The 16,973-nt window shown below is 46.5% G+C and overlaps 1 protein-coding gene across 1 annotated transcript in view; it reads left to right on the forward strand.

The window, feature by feature from the left end:
* T265_03670 (hypothetical protein) overlaps positions 1-16,973 on the forward strand; it is a gene marked incomplete at both ends in the record, with an annotated part of 58,458 nt that overhangs the window by 5,829 nt on the left and 35,656 nt on the right. Inside the window, one exon of the mRNA XM_009168212.1 lies at positions 13,455-13,796. Within this exon, the coding sequence (XP_009166476.1) occupies positions 13,455-13,796 (342 nt within the window). The remainder of the gene's footprint in view (positions 1-13,454; positions 13,797-16,973) is intronic.

Here is a 16,973-nt window from a genome sequence, read left to right on the forward strand (position 1 = left end):
GGTGGACGCTGAACTGCGCGGGCAAATGATACTTCCCGGTTGCCCAGGCCGAGGAAGGGGGTTTGGTTGAGGTACCTCACCTTGAGCCTTTGACTCAAAAGTCTGACCCACAAGGCAGTGGGAGGAAGTAGGGTTTTGTTCGGGGAACCTGACCCTGGCCTCTGACTCAAAAGTCTGACCCAGGAGGCAGTGGAAAAATGTGGGGTTTTCTTTGGGGACCCTGGCCGGAGCCGATGACTCAGCAGTCTGACCTGCTCGGCTGCAGGGGGCGGCCTAACCCGAGGGCGTAGGGAATAAGGCATTACTGTCTCATTCCCGATGCGGCTGCGCACAGCAGGTGCCTTTTGCGCTCATTGGTTTTAAAAGTATTTCGACCGTATTGGATAATGCGCCGGCGGTCACGGTCAACCGTTGGGCGATCGGAGTGTGCGGTTTTTGGGGCCGACCTTTTCTAACCCGTCCTTCCTCGGGGAAGGCAGCATCGCTGCTTCCAAAAATATGGACATGCTGGTCGCCTGGAGGAAACACCTTACTGCCTTCACACTCCTGTCGCAGAGGACAGTACGACTTTACCCCCAGACCGCCTCGTAGCACGACTGCTCGTAGTACGGGGTCTCGCTGCTCTTGGTCTGGCTGCTCCCCTTTGGCCTTCCTGGCATGGTTGCACCTTATGGAACGAAGTTCCAGCCAGTCGAGCCCGCGGGATCATTGCAGCACTGAAGCCCGACCACCACGTCAAGGTGGCGGCTTTAGGTCGGGGGTGGCCTTACACTGCAAGGGTATGGAAGAACAATATAGTATGTCGTGTATGGCTCAAGTGGTTAGAGCGCGAATTTACCGACCGGATCCGTGGTTCGAACCCGACCTCTGCATTTCGACTTCCCCTGTCTAGGCTTGGGCGACCTTGCAGTATCCCAGCCCTAGCATGGCAGCTAGGCATCGGGTGTTATAGTTGAACGATTTTTAAAATTTTATTTAGACTATGGACTACTTCGTCAAGGCATCCCTGCTATTTCAAAGGGTGCCTTTAGACTTCCTCTGCCTGGGCTTGGGCAACCTGGGAGTATCCCAGCCCTCGTGCTTCCTTCTGGTGGTACGGCAAATAGGTGCAGAAAGGGTACTACAACTGAACGACTTTTCATAATTTATCCTCCACGAACCTTTCGCCACCATTCGCTTGGAACAGGACAACGCTTTCATCCGTGGACGGTGGTTGGGCATGCGTAGTACATAACACAACTGCCTCGACTTGAGGAGTTTGATGTTCTATAACGAATCTGATTCGTCACCAGGTACCAATTCCGATGCACGGCGAGCAAAACCGTCAGTCTTAGTGCTGGGGTCTGCGGAGAGGGTTTCAAACTTGGGTGGGATAGGGCAGAAGAGGAAAAAAAGTGAAAGTGTGGGAAGGGAGGCGTCAGTAGTGGCATGTTTATCCGCCCTGCGACCCAGCTGGTGACACCAGGTGACAGCCGATGTGTCGTGAGACTATTGCTAGTTGTAACTGTCCTGGTGATGCATCAGTGTCGACTGATGTTCTTACCTCTGATTATGATGACAAGAATTCCTAGGGGAGCTAATCTGTCCACAGAATAGGAGGCTTCTTTAAAGTCATGAAAAACCGCGATCGTTAGCAGGTGGTATACGTGGTGGTGCTCAAGCTTTTGGCGTTTAAATTCTGTTTGACGCTTTTGGACTTGCGCTTGCATGGCGAAGATAGGTGTCGCCATGTAAAGGAAGGCCGTGTTATGATGGGCGTGAGTCTTGTACCTCTATGTTCGGAACAGTTTGTCCGGGTGCATTTTTTGAACCTGAATACCACCAACAATCGATCCCGATTCTCTGGAACACGCTGTTGCTCCCCAATACAAACGAACGACGTGATCAAATCAGAACACAAAGGTTCTCTTACTTTGAACGACGCTGGATGGAGCCCATCTGGCCCAGCAGCCCGAGAATGAGACGTAGGCACGGGGACAAAGGGTCGGCTAATATTCCTGAAAATATTCCGCCCAACGATCTAGGCGATAGTCTTTATTATGTATCAGATTGCCAACATCTTTTTTGACTAACTCTCGGAAGGCCCTTCAGGTTCTGATTAGTTGAAACAGCTTCCGTGCATTTCCGACCGTACTGGTCTCTTCCAATCCTTAAACCATCTGGCTCCATCGCGCTTCTCTGTCCACACATAAGCTACGCGTGAGCTGTCTTCTAACCCAACTTCTGGCCGAACGGTACTTTGGGCCCGAAAGCATAGAGCACCTCGTATCGGGGAGTGATAGTGACTATTTTGAGATCCAGTGGCTTTTGTACACTCACCCAGAAACACCATAACCAGAGTTCTACGTGTCGCGTATTGTTACGGGAGTCGAGTAGTTCCAGGAAGGAAGACAGAATAGAAGGGCGTAATGTACGCTTTAGTCGTCTAATGACGAAAGTACATGAACTGAAAATATAGGATGAGAATTAGAAGTTAATGATGTATGCAAAGGTATGGTTTATATAGTCGTGACACGTATAGACATGGTCATTTCATCCCACTTATGGCCAGTGTTCTCCGACGAGACCGTTTCTAATGTATTGTATAGTAGGCCATAGTATGTTTTCCTAGTATGCGGTTTGCAAATTCTTTTCAATGCTAAATGGGAGCTCACTTCTGGGGTTTAGTAAAGCCTGCGCGGAACAAGCATGTGATCCAAACCAACGTGTATATTCCAACTATCACTGACGAGTCGGAGACACTTCCGCACCACCATCATTCCAGCATCATTGTAGTGTTCAATTAGCCCTGCAACTGTGCGCTCATTTACTGCCTCATATGTAACTCTTTTACTGGATAAGAGTTTTGGAGAGTATTCTGAGTATTCGAGTGTCCTGGATCTACCTTTTAGCGTGGGCCAGACCCTAGAGAGTAGCTTTGTTACCACAGGAGAATCGATTTTTTCCTATATAACACCACCTTGCTTGTAATATTGTTGCCGTGCGCTTGTCGTACAGCCGACGCATACTGATCGACTCCAAGAATTTTACAGAACGTCGAGCACGTTCCACGATCGTCTCGTTGGTCGACCGTTCTTTAGATTCGATGCTGGTGCCTGATACCTTACCTGTACAACAGCACCCGACACTTATTCGGTTTGTCTCGCGTTATCTCGGGACACTTTTGCCCATGTTTGGCTGCGTCGCTAGTCTTTTCTCCGTGTTTCAAGAGTTGGTCGATGTTTTCAGCTTCGTCGATTCCTGCTAAAAGCTGGACACTTCCGTTGTACCATCTGCATCAGTTATCTCTTTTATAGCATGCTTTTCTGTTCGGCGGTCGTTAACTGGCGGAGTATTTAACCATATGCTAGTTTGAAATTCCCTCCATTTGAAATCGCATGGTTCTTGGTTGTTCTGGGTAGACAGTGGTAACATTTTTGAAGTGTACAGAGCCCATGTACGTTTTTGAAACCAGAAACGCGATGGGCCACAAGTGCAATCATAGAGTATTTTAGCGAGACGATAAGGTAGTCGGACACTTTCGCGTACCCTTAGATTTTGTTGCTGGTGATGGTTGGGTGCTTAACATCTTCGTTGTGAAGTGGGAAAATGCTATCTCCTTGACATTCTAGCAACAAGTTTCAACTTCGGGTGAGGAGGTCAATCTCGAAATGGCTTATTGGTTTAGCCGCGACACTACAGAGCAGAAGGTATGCGGTTCGAACTCAACACGGGCTTTTTATTGTTTCTATCTAGGCTCAAGTAGCCTGGCACTATCTCAGCCCTCATGGTACATTTGTACGGCAACTATTCACCGGGGTGGTGGGTGCCACAGTTGAGCGACAGATAGTCAGTTTCGATACACACTTATTTGCAGTTACTTGGACTGTTACAGGACTGTATCACCCAACGTATAGGAATCTTATGTGACGTACCACTCCAAGCTGCGGGGCTGGGTTTCCAGTTCTCGAACGGACGTCAGGACGTCACGAATTTAAGAATGGGTTCATGAATCAAATTCGTCACTCCTATCTGGACAGTCGTTATGATTTTTCACAAGGGGTCTCCAACATTAGGATTCGATCTTCCTCATAACTTCATCCTCATGTAGCAAAGAGTTGGTGGTTGAAATTTTCATCAGCTGATAGTTGATTTCAGACAGACCGGGATTTTCACTGGGTTTCTATTACCCCGTAATCATCTACACGAAGAATAAAAACAAAATTAAAATATCGCATATATATATATATACATATATATCCTCTCAATATATATGCCTATGGCACACGGTTTATAACTGATAGATAGATAGGTAGATATGTATAGAATAGAATGTATACAAAAGAGATAATATTGGTTGTGCTTCATTTCCGAGAGGTGCAGAGTTTGTTGGTGCTGCTTGCTAATTACCGAATACCGTATCCACAAGACTTATATGGCTGGCGAAGAATTCAACAAGCATAAGTTTCTTTCCACCCGCATGGTATAGCTGACTCAGTTGTGACTTTTGACTGGATTGAACAATGTCTTTAGAATACTACAAGTTTAGCCCCTTCATCGCAAGAAATTTGACTGCTGTTTGAGTAACCTCAGTGTAGCGTTCCAAGGTGGATTAAAATGGAATTACTATCCTGACCCAGGATTACCATCAAGGTAATTACTAAAGAGCAGCACCCACATCGGGAAAACAATCTTGGAGTCACTGGACTTTATAGATTTTATCCTCTTGGGAAACAGGTCCTCAGCTCTAATGATAGGATAGTTTCTGCTACGTAAGGAGAAAACAATACAATAGGTATTGTGCGTTTGCCAATGACCATCATTACTGGTGGACTTTTATTCCGAGCAGTTTCTCATGAGCTTTGATGGTTCACTAACCCGTCAAATTAGTTCAGATATTAGTAAACCCTGGTTTGGATTTGAGTGAACCAACACAAACAGGACCGTTTAACAGCACAAGACCAGGCGAAAAGAGATCTGGAAGGCAGATGGTCTTCTGAAATGTGAAGTGCATATCCTAACCAGCGTAACTCTTGAAGCATGAGTAATTCATCTATCGCGGGAGAGTTCTTCCTACGACTATCTGGCGTAGCTCAGCATTCGTAATCCAATGTTCCTACCAGACCCGACCAATGCTTCCGAGACACTGATAGTCAAACATGGACATCTTTTGAGTGTCTTCTTCGCATAGAGGCCACGTCTTTGATCCCTAAAGCAGCATGAATCGCACTGTCTCAGTGCAATCTTTGCCCTTGACAAACAAACTGACGTCACGTCTGCGCCATTGCTGCCGGAGGTTGGCAAACGCTGCCATGACCTTTCCGATTCGATACGTAATCTTATCTCCAGCCAATCCAATGGAACTTATACAACTCCTCAGGTAAGCAAGTCTATCTACCATGTCGATTGGCTCGTCTGAAACCATGAGTTTTGGGTTTGATTCAACCCAGCAGCACTTTGCAGGTGTGAAGCTCATGTCAAGCCGTACGGCAGAGTTATTTGAGCTGTTTAAAATTAGTTGCATTTTTGGACGATCTGAACCAAGGAGAGCAATGACGTGCGCATGCTCAATGTCTGTGAGGGAACGCCCCGGGAGCATTTCAACTCCCGAGGTTTCAGAGGCAGGTAGATAAATTTCAAGCAGCCCATCAGTAATAAAGTTGAAGGAAAAAGATGAAAGAGGACAGCCTTGTCTTATACCGCTGGACGTTAACTACACTTGCTCAACAGGGTATGCCCCAGAAGTTTGTGAACATGATCTGATCCGTATATTCACATAATCCTGGGCGGGTGAGAGTGTATGGTGAGCTCTCTAAAAGCTTCCCTACAAAGTGTGGTGTCAGACTGGGATGTTCACTCTCTTCATTCTTGTTCAACTTCACCGTTGATGAAATAATGAGGCGAACGCTGGGAGGTCTTCAGAACCCTGGTGTTCAAATTGTCGCTGGTTAGAACCTTGCCGATATAGAGTATACAGATGACATCGCCCTCATCTTTGAAGACCAAAACGAAGCACAAGCCCTGTTGAATAGACTGACCACCATCATACCAAATTTTGGCATGCGTCTTGCACCTTCAAAGTGCAGTCATGCATCATAACATGCAGTATCCGAACATATACCTTATGATTCAAGGACAGTCACCGGAGATTGTGGAAAACTACATACCTCGGTAGTTGTATAACATCTGACGAAAATATGACTGATTAAGTCAGTGTAGGAATCTCAAAGGCCCAAATGGCGTTTGCTAATTTGCGTCACCTGTGGCGTCAAAAAGCGACATCACTAGGGCCGAGTATATCAGGTTACAGTAAGGGCTGTGTTGTTGTGTGGGCCTCTGGGGACAGATGTCTGTTTTTGGTTAGTATCAGTGTGTTAGTAACGAGGTGATTAGAAAACTGGCATTTGGTTGTGCGGTAGGTACTTTAATCGGGGGAAACATCCAGCACTACCGACTACGATGGCTTGGTCATGTGCTACGCAAGCCGAAGCACCGTCTATCGAGACGAGTGTTGTTCTTCGTATCTCCCTATATTAGACAAACAGTTTTGAAAGCTGAGAGCATAGCTTCTGTAACCCATTTCCATTCGACTTCCAAGCAACCTTCGTCATCCTCATGAATGCATTTGCAGTAGCATTCTAGTCAGATCAGCTCGATACTCTTGAGCTACTTAAACTCGTCGAGGTTGATGAACGGAATCACTCTCCTTTGGCATGCGTAATGCTGACGGAAGGCGAAGTGATAACCGGGCTCGCACAATGGCATTATCATAGTCAAGTTACGTACCCCAGGAGGAACGATGGCCTCTAATTGAGGCTCTCCGTCGGTAACTGGTAGTCGCATGGTTCTTGACTGTCTTGCAGTTGGTGGTCTTCAAATAGCCTGACTTGAGCGTTTGTGTTGGAAGTTCGTACTGGTCAGGATCAGTGATCAGCACGCAACTCAAGTACTCGCTTCTCATTATCCGTACACAACATGGATTTCAAATCGATCGCCTAATTGTGCCTCTTCTGGACTCAGTCGTCCAAATTGGGCATTCGTATCACCTGCCAAGATTACTCTATCCGTCCTTGCTGACCGAAGCAGTCGTGACAGATCTTCATGAAACATGTCCTTCTCAGTCTCAGAACTGCGATCTGTTGGAGCGTATGCTGATACGTCAAACAAACACCATTTACCGCATCGACCTGCATTGATCTTAATTGAGCCAGACAACCACACAGAGCAAAGACTACTGTTTCCTGGGACCCGATCCAGTAAGGCGCTTTCATTCTAGGGGCTGTGTGCAACTCCCACACCGTATACACCACAAGCATCATGATCACTGGATACCCGAAATGTGAAACGTGAAACATCTGAGGTCGTCCTAAGCGGCTTGAGGTGCAAGACAGAAGCGGCGTCTTGTATGCGTGTTTCGAAGACACAACGTACATCGATAGAGAGGGAAGCAAGGTTTCAACTAGAGATGCTTGCTGCTCACTCTGACATTGAAGGATGCAACATGGATAAGATTTCTTGAGGTTACTAATTGATAATTTTGCTCTATTTTTCCGGGCGATGTTTCAGATACGGAACAATGGCTAAAGGACTTACAGGTGGGTGTGGCGAGATGGCTCACTGGTTGGAACGCGAATTTACTGACCGTAAGGTCCGTGGTTTGAACCCGATCTCTGCTCTGTCTAAGCTTGGGCAACCTGGCAGTATCCAAACCCTCGTGCATGGCGGGTGGGCACCGAAAAGGTGTACAGCTGAACGATTATCTTTATTCTTTTGCAGATGGGTTGATCTCACTGCATCATTCGACGGGTGGAAAAGGGTGTAGGGTAGGGAAGGTCGGTGAGTGAAGAGCTGCAAGGGGAGATGATACTTCCCGGTCGCCCAAACCGGAGAAGGGGGTTCGGTTGATGTACACCATCTTGGGTCTTTGACTCAAAAGGCAGTGGGAGGATATGAGGTTTTTTTTCGGGAACACGGCCCCTAGCATCTGACTCAAAAGTTATAACCGCGAGGCGGCGGTTGTTAGTTTTTTTTCCGGAGGACTTCCAGAAGGCAATCACCCAAAAGTCCGACTCAGTTGCCTGCAGGGGGCCGGCCTGTTTCAAGGACGCAGGGAGCAATGCATTACTGTCTCAACCCTAATGCAACTGCGCACAGCAGGTGCTATTTGAACAACACCGAACTCTGGTTTTAAAAGTATTTTGACTGTAATGGATAATACGGTCGAACATAGGACCACCTTTTTCTGATCCGAGGGAAGACAGCATCGCTGTTTCTATAAATGTGGACTTGGGAACGCCGTATTATTACGGTTGTACGTGGGTGTATACTGTTAGGGCGCCCAGACATAGACAGGAAGGTGATTAGGGTCTTCGAACAAAGATTTTGGCTCAAAAGCTCGATCGCAAGGCAGCGGTATTTGGAAGAAAATGCATTTCATGGAACAGGCCCTGGCCCCAACTTGGAGGGCCAAGGGACTGCGGTAGTTGCCCTCTAACCACTAACCAACCTGGTATGGGAGTCTCTGCGTGTCGCGGGGATCATTCAGTGTAGCTCAATGGGTCAGGGAGACATAAACCGTCACACCATGATAGGGTACATTCTCTTTGTGGCAGCATTCCAGCAATGTGTTTTTGGTATTTACTGTCAGCTGACCTACCAATATCATGTGAGAGTTTGGTTATACCGGTAGTTAATAGCTAAGGCATCCGATTTTGCGATGTGGAAGTGAATGCTGATTTGATGGACATTATGCTAAATTGCTTCACTGCATTCCTCCCGTGGAATTCTTTCTGGTTCCTGTCATACTTGACAATGTCCCCTCCTAGATGTTGGTAGGTATCCAATAGCGTTCCAGTCGTTAGTTGCGTAAAACACGGCTTCTTTCGTTACTCTAACCGGAATGTTGGTTGACTAGAGAGGTGGAAACTTCGTGGTGAGCAATTTTCGAAGTTCGCTTGCCGAAGGGCTTTGCACTTTCTTTCTTATCAGGCCATCGCACGTTGGCAGTGGACGAGCGTGGAGGTAGAGGTACTTGTTGAATATAACGCGGTGATAAACAACAAGACATCCTTATGTCACTAGATGCAACGAGTGATCCGTTATCTGGCTCACGGTGGTGATCTAGTCTGCTTGATAATGTCGTCGTTCAACAAAATGATCGTGCGATCGAGTGCTTCGTCGATGACAGAGTGGAACGTTTGCCTTGTTGAAGTTGACTTGAGGTTAAGAGGGGAATAATTCAGCCTCCAGCTGGGTAGCGGCGACAGTGTGCACGGAGAAGGATGGTATTACCTGACCGAACGGCTTAACCATTTTTTACCGGTTTTAGAAGGCTGCTGGTTTACGGGTACGGCCGTACTGATTGTTTCAGGTCCTGGTATTCTGCATTCTGCCACCGTGCTGTGACACAACAATGACATTCTTCGTGACTAGGAAATTGTTCATTTGCCGTCATGATTCCGTTTCAAGACATTAACTTCTTATGTTTCTGTAGCTCCCAGAACTGCAGGTGTCGATAGGCGCTTCTCGTAAAACTACACTGGTAGGTGGTTTATTGACGGGTGACAACCAGGTGATGCGAAATTAATGTAAACAATCGTTCAGCTGTAGCACCCTCTCGGTGCCTAACTGCCATGCCACCCAAAGGTTGCACGAGGGCTGGGATACTCCCAAGTTGCCCAAGCCTAGACAGGGGAAGTCGAGAGGCAGAGGTCGCGTTCGAACCGCGGACCTTCCGATCAGTAAATTAGCGCTCTAACCACTTGAGCCATCTCGCCTCGTCTCAAGTAAACGTGTCTTTTGGTATGCCATATTGGGCGGAGCCAGGGATAGACATAGAAGTTCCCTCACTGTCTGAAAGACTCAGCAGCACTGTAGTGTTTTTAGTGGATATTTGCCGGTTAGGCGTTTGTTATGCGAGACGGGTGCTACATCAATTTACCGCAGGCATTGTTTGAATTGGATCATTGGATCTGCTGTTTGCCTGAACCGTGACGACGTTTGTAGTTTTCTCTCATGCTAGAGGCCATTTCCGACCAGTAATCCGTACAATCTTTTCTGGCTCTATGGATATCGGAAATCGGAAGTGTTTGCCATAGATGCTTGGATGATCTTTTCAGGGTGCTGTGAGACGCGCCCGACGTTCGCCGCAGCAGCCTGTGTTATTGCTGTCTTCACATTAGGTCACAACTTTCCAACGGGCATGAATTGATCCTTCGAAGACAACGGTAGTCTGGTAAACAGTTCTGCTCGTACATTGGATCCAGCTGCTACAATTCCGATCACCGGAAAGTGGGGGAGCGTGGGCGATACATCCAAGCATTGGCCGCGATAGCGTGCTCAGTTAACTACGCACTGAAGGTCATAGCTTTCATGCATGATGATCGCTGACTGCGCGATTGGACAGTGTCATTAACCGTTGGCTACTCTGCAGGGTTTGATCCCACTTAGCCTTGTAGCAGCACTTTACAGTTTGCATGTGTGAGGCGGATACCGAACCATGCGACAGAATTACTTAAGATAGTTTTTATTTCCGAAGGATCTGAACAGATGTTTCCCTCTTGTAGTTCGATCCATTTTGGAATCTGTGTTATGTACTTAGTAGTATGTGGGGCATGGGACCTGCGCGAACAAATGCATGCGCGTTATGACCTGATTTCTGTTCTGCATTAGGACCATCAGACTGCTTTAGGATGCAGTTAATTAGGGGTCTCGAACATTGGCAACGTGTGTTCGATGTACTGGAGATCGATTAGAGCCCATGGACCTACTTAACTGGTTGCTAGCTCAGTCAAAATGAGAATGATTGCTTCGTTTGAAACTTCAGTTCCCACGTTCCATCCACGCACATCCTCTGTGCGTGCGGTCGAGCTACTCCGGTAGATAATCTCAGGAATGACTCTTGACGGGAGCCCTTATGAACAAGCGTGTGTTTGCTCAAGAACGTACATGTAGAATACAATTCAGATCCCACTTGAGTGTTAACGTGAACATGAAGCCATATTCAACAGTTTTCGTGTGCCGTCATACGAGACTATTGCCATAGGATCCACGACACTGAATGTTTTGTTGATAACTGAACTATTTTTCCACTGTCGCATAGTTGATCCGAATGGTAATGATGAAGATGAAGAATCATGATGTTGTTGTGTCTGTCTTGGAGCCTTTCTTTGACTGCGGCGCTGGATACAATAGGGCAAACTTCGTTCCATTTTTCTTCAATATCCACGGAATGCGCCTGGTGTTTTTGACACAAACTCAACGAACGAATCAATATGCGCTTAAATTTTTTTTCGGGTGGAAGGAGGGGAGAGAGAAAGAGATGGGTTATCCTGAAATTCGTGAACCATTTTTCAGCGATATGAGGAAAAGACGATGATCGATTGATTAGTAGTCAGGTTCACTCGTTTTTGGAGCTTAACTGCTTCACTCTGTGCTGTCTGTTCTGTTTCTACGTGTTGCATTTTCCATCTTTCCGTCACAATCTAGTCTGCTAATCGGACACTTTCGGTACTGTCATAATTCGGTGTCAGCGATCCGATGTTGTTTTTGTAGGTGATGCAATCTAATTGGGCTGACATGCCCCATCTACTGGACTACCTAGAAATATTTGCTGTAGTTTCATCCGTGCTATTGGCTGACAGCCATTTGTTCGCCTCTGATAGTAATAGTAATAGTAATTTACACTCTTGTCTGATTGACGTTGTTTTTGCTTCTCCGGGTACCGTGCTATGGTATATTTTTCGTGTAAACTACGACTATGTTGTGTACTGCAGACGATATTGCAACTCCCATGTTGGTCCTCGGCTTGCCGTCCCTCCCATCATGGTGTAACGGTGATACTGCTGATTAGGGAGGCACGCGAGTAGTATGTGTTGTTCGTAGAATTTCGCTTTGCGTCGACTGAAAAAGGGAATTCTGTTGCGGAATTCGTGGGGCCACTTTGTAACATTTGCTTGGATTTGACCGACGAATGAGTGGAGGCAATGAATCTCTAGGAAGACTCGTTCGGGAGAAGATCTGTGTCCAGTTTTTGTAACTAAGATGCAGATTAGAGTTTTGCTTCCCTGTTCAATGGTCTGTAACCGGTCAGTTGGCATTTCCGAATAAATAACTCCGCAGCGAAGGCCTTCTTCCTTTCAATGGTATACCAAAAGGCATGGTAGCCTCAGCTAGCTTTTTGCGGAGACGAACGAAAATCATTACAACTGTCTATAGAGTTGTCACGAGGTGTTCCTTAGAATCTTCGTGAGCGGTTGAAGTATGGATGCTCAACCCTGTTTGGCTGACACTGACCAATCAGGACATGCCTTCATTTGCTCCGTAACCCGCATGTGACACATCTGTCCAATCGACGTGATGTTCGGTTACTTAGAGCAGCTGGTCACCGGACAGGCTAACTCGAGCTCACCTATTTAAACGTTGCTCGTTCTATTTCTTTTCTTTGATGATGACCTCAAGGTAAGTTCAGTGGTTGAGGCTCGAACTTATTGACCGGAAAGTCTGTGGTTCGAACTCACCCCCAAAACGAGCTGCAGCTGAACGATTATATTTTATTTATTTTCTTAAAAGTCGAGAAACCACCTGCCCATTTCCTTCACTCTAACTTGGAGTTTTTATTCCATGAGTTTCTGATATGACGATATCCAATTTCAGAGGTCACAATCTGTCACAGTCACAAATCGAGGTGGTAGGTAGTACCCCTAGAGACATCTGATTGCTGATGGTGCATACATTTTATGCAGCCCATAAGTCCATGAGAGAGCAAGTGAGAATCATTTTTACTCTGTTTTAGACAATACTCTTAGTTGATCAACCCATGAACTGACTTTCCGATGGTACTACGGTTGAATAAGTCTGCTTTTGTCTTTTGAAATGTCCAACTAGGCTTCCGGTTATCTCTCGACTTGTCTCCGAATTTCCTGACTAAAAACTCTAAACGTGTGTGTGTGTGTGTATGATAGAGTTATCTTCTTGGCATCAGCAAGTTTGTAGTTATTGTCTCGTTTCGCGGGAATCGACCATGGTCCTGGCAAACCAAAAACTAATTTGTATTCTCTAGGTAACCTGATCGCGATTAGCATTAGCCCTTTCACACACACACACACACACACACACACACACACACAGATGGGTACAAAAACATCTAGTGAACCAGTGTGCATAGTGTCACGAGACCAGGGGTCTTTGATTCACACATCTCAGATTAGGTTGGCACGCACTCTTTTCATGTTTTTTTTCCATAATGCGCAGTGTTCTTCGACGACTCGGATACCGTCTAATTTGTAGTCACCCATCTACCAGTGTGCACCCTATCATATACGGTACATCGATTGTTTCGAGCGCACAGCAGTCAATGTTAGAAGCAGCTGGTAAAGAGGGTATCCTTGTCTTGCGGGGTTTCTGCCCGCTTCTAGAATACTCATGGGTTTTCCGTGGAAGCGACTACAGGCACGTTGTTTTACTCTCTTTTCCAGATGAATATCGAAACCATCAACCCTAGTCTAACTAATGTTAGCTCTCCAAAACCCCGATTTACCCGAACTACTCCGACTCACTTGCGTCAAACCAGTAATACACAACCGAATCTTCTATCGGAAACTGTCCTGGCACAGGAACAACAGCGGCCCACACTGTCCGCATCTCGAACAGACAGTTACGATAGTGCCAGTCTCACTCGGACTACGAACAATATGCGCGCGTGTTCCCTGGAAAGCTTTCCCGCAATCCCATGTCTGACCACAACGATGAAAAAGTCAATGGTGGTGCGCGCATTGTTTGATTATGATCCCTATACGGATACTGGGTTGCCTGGTCGGGTAAGTCATCATCCAATAAGTGTCAAACCGGACACTTGAGTTGTTATTCCAAAGTTATTCTTTTGCTCCATATGATGAAGTTAAAATGTGTCAAAGTTGGACTGTTTTGGGAGGATTCTCTGTTCAACAGCAATGATGCGGTCAGTACTGGTTGGGTGTTGAAAAGTCGTTCAGCTGTAACACCCTTTGGGTGTCTAGCTGTCATGCACCCGGGAGAAAGCACGATGGCTGAGCTACCGGCAGTTTGCTCAAGCCTAGACCAGAGCAGTCGGGATTGGGTTCGAACCACGGAACTTCCAGTCAGTGAGTTCGCGGCCTAACCACTGAACCATGTCGAGCTCAGATAAGGAAAAGAGAAATCGTTTGAGTTAGGAAAGGCTTCATTGTGGCTCAAGTGGTTAGAGCGCGAATTTACCGAACGGAAAGTCCGTGGTTCGAACGCGACCTCTGCCTCTCGACTTCCCCTGTCTAGGCTTGGGCAACCTGGCAGTATTCCAACCCTCGTGCAACCTTCGGGTGGCATGGCAGCTAGGCACCGAAAGGGTGCTAAAGCTGAACGGTTTTCGTTGTAATTCATGCGTGGAACAGTGTCTTGCTTCCAAATGATTGATTGATTGATTAATGCTCATGGTGTTGTATATCGAGGATGGGGTTGCTTTGGATAAAGGGGCCAACGGGTTCTCCTAACACTTGTTTGGCTGGTTTTCCAGTATCATCTTTCCAGTTAGGCGTTGCGAGTTCGTATGATTATGCCTTTATGCACAAAACTGCTTGGTTTTTGTCACATTGGCCATGAACTTGTCACAATGCTCCTGGTACTTTCTTCAGCCTATCTGGTTAACGAACCCCGCCGTTTGTTCGTTTCGTTGCCACGTATCATGGTTATTCTGCGAGACGGACGAAGTTTGACTTGACAGAAAGGTGTGAAAGTTATGACGGTGTTTTTGGTGTTGTCCGCCTTAGAGGATGGGGTCCGCGTGACCCCTGAGTTTGACTGAAGGCGTTACGAGTAATGGTGGCTGATCCATATGAGTGGCGTTCCTGGTGTCAGTTTCTTTCCAGTTTGTCTGGTTGAGCACTTGGAGGTGTAGGTACCTCAGAATGCTTGTGATAGGCCAGTACCAGGTCCCCTCCCTCCCTCGCTCACATTTTTTCGATCCTTTTCACTTTAAGACTTGAAATAAACCTTGTGTCTGTATGATAGTGAAAAATCTTCGTCGACAGTGACGTTTCTGGGAGACCAAGAGAATACACTGCACGATGAGGTCTGGAATAAAGGATAGTAAATTTAAACCCTCGTTTATCCTTATTGAAGTCTAACAGCTGTGAGCAGATTCCGCAGCATATCTTCCGTGGTGTCAGTTTCCAGTTTGTCTGGTTGAGCACTTGGAGGTGTAGGTACCTCAGAATGCTTGTGATAGGCCAGTACCAGGTCCCCTCCCTCCCTCGCTCACATTTTTTCGATCCTTTTCACTTTAAGACTTGAAATAAACCTTGTGTCTGTATGATAGTGAAAAATCTTCGTCGACAGTGACGTTTCTGGGAGACCAAGAGAATACACTGCACGATGAGGTCTGGAATAAAGGATAGTAAATTTAAACCCTCGTTTATCCTTATTGAAGTCTAACAGCTGTGAGCAGATTCCGCAGCATATCTTCCGTGATTTTCTCCCCCTTTTCGGAAGATGTGCTCCCCGTAATTCCTCCTCGTCTTTCGAAGCACCTCCGTTATTCAATGCCTCACAGCTCACCTGCGACAGACAGGCTCTCCTGGGCGTCAGTATCAGTTCGAACCTTTGCGTTTTTCACAACACCGCCACTCGACATTCTATGCACCATATATCTTTCAGTCGTCATGCAGAAAAATGAACAATACGCCCCACTGTTGACGTCTTCATGTTTACCTGTTCCATTGTGCTTTTGACGTATGTGAGAATCCTTTTTCTGCGACATGAGAAATGTAGCCAGTTGGTGCAAATCAGCTTGCTTCTAGGCCACTTCTTTCATGTCAAAGTGGTTCGCTGAGGCACAGTGATCTGACGTCATACTGCTTCAGCTTGATTGTTTCCTGCAAAGTGCACAATTGCTCGCCATAGGAGCTAATCTCGTGAGTACCATGTCACGAGAACGAACCTATCCTCACGGCGTTGCACGAAGTTCGCAAGGAGGTAAAGCTGTCTGTGTAGGCAGAAAGCTGAAGCTGTCGAATCCGTACAGGCAGCCTGTTGTTTCTGCTACCTCATACCCAACACCACATGCCTATGATGTGAGGGCTTGTCGACATGACCAGCAGAATAGGACGGTGCCATTTTGGGGGGATCAGATATGGACGGAACATACTGGACTCATGATTTCGGGTTTGGGCTAACATTCATACCGCTTGGAATAGATAATCTAGACACATGCGCCGTTCAGATGAACCAGGTATGTGGAATTTCTACTCGCATACTAGCTTTGGTCGAAGAGATAACGATGTAATCTCTCTGTGTTCTTCTGATGTTTCCTCATTTGGAGGAGATACACTGCACCATACGAGTTAGACTGGTGCAAGTTTGATGCACATGACTGGAGCGGTACACTTTGGATCAGGTATAGCTACTATTGGGTGTCAGAGCACCACATACATGATGTATGCTCAGCTGTTCTGGTTAATATTTTGTATCCGATTCCGTTACCAAGGTATCTAAGCCTATCTGCTTGAAAATGCGTGTATTTCACCAACTGCGCACAATTTGGTGTTCAACTAGACATAAGTTTGGCGGAGATTCACGACTAAGCCCCAAGAAGAGCGAAATCTTTCGTGGCCTATGGAAACGTTTTCAGTAACCTATGAGTAGTGTGTTCCTCCGAGAAAATAGACTCAACATATTTCACCCTCGCACGTATTTGTCCACCCTCCAGGGTCTCACGCGACCGTTTTTGATTGGACCGGAAAAAGCGGCTTTCTCAGCTATTCACATTTTCCCGTCTGTCCTTACGTCTTTCCTGTCCGTCTTCATGGTATGACAGCTCTTCTACTATGCTAAACGTGCTCACGTTTTCCTGTTTTACGCGATGTTATCGGATACGGATTGGCTGTACCGCAATGGAATGCATGTGTGTTTGCATTCAGTCTGCAACGATTTCATCCTGAATGTAAGCATGCCAAGTCCAACGGGTCTGTAGGTTTCGGTCGGTT

This window comes from Opisthorchis viverrini, assembly GCF_000715545.1.
Source record: "Opisthorchis viverrini unplaced genomic scaffold opera_v5_53, whole genome shotgun sequence".
Taxonomy (NCBI): Eukaryota; Metazoa; Platyhelminthes; class Trematoda; order Opisthorchiida; family Opisthorchiidae; genus Opisthorchis; species Opisthorchis viverrini.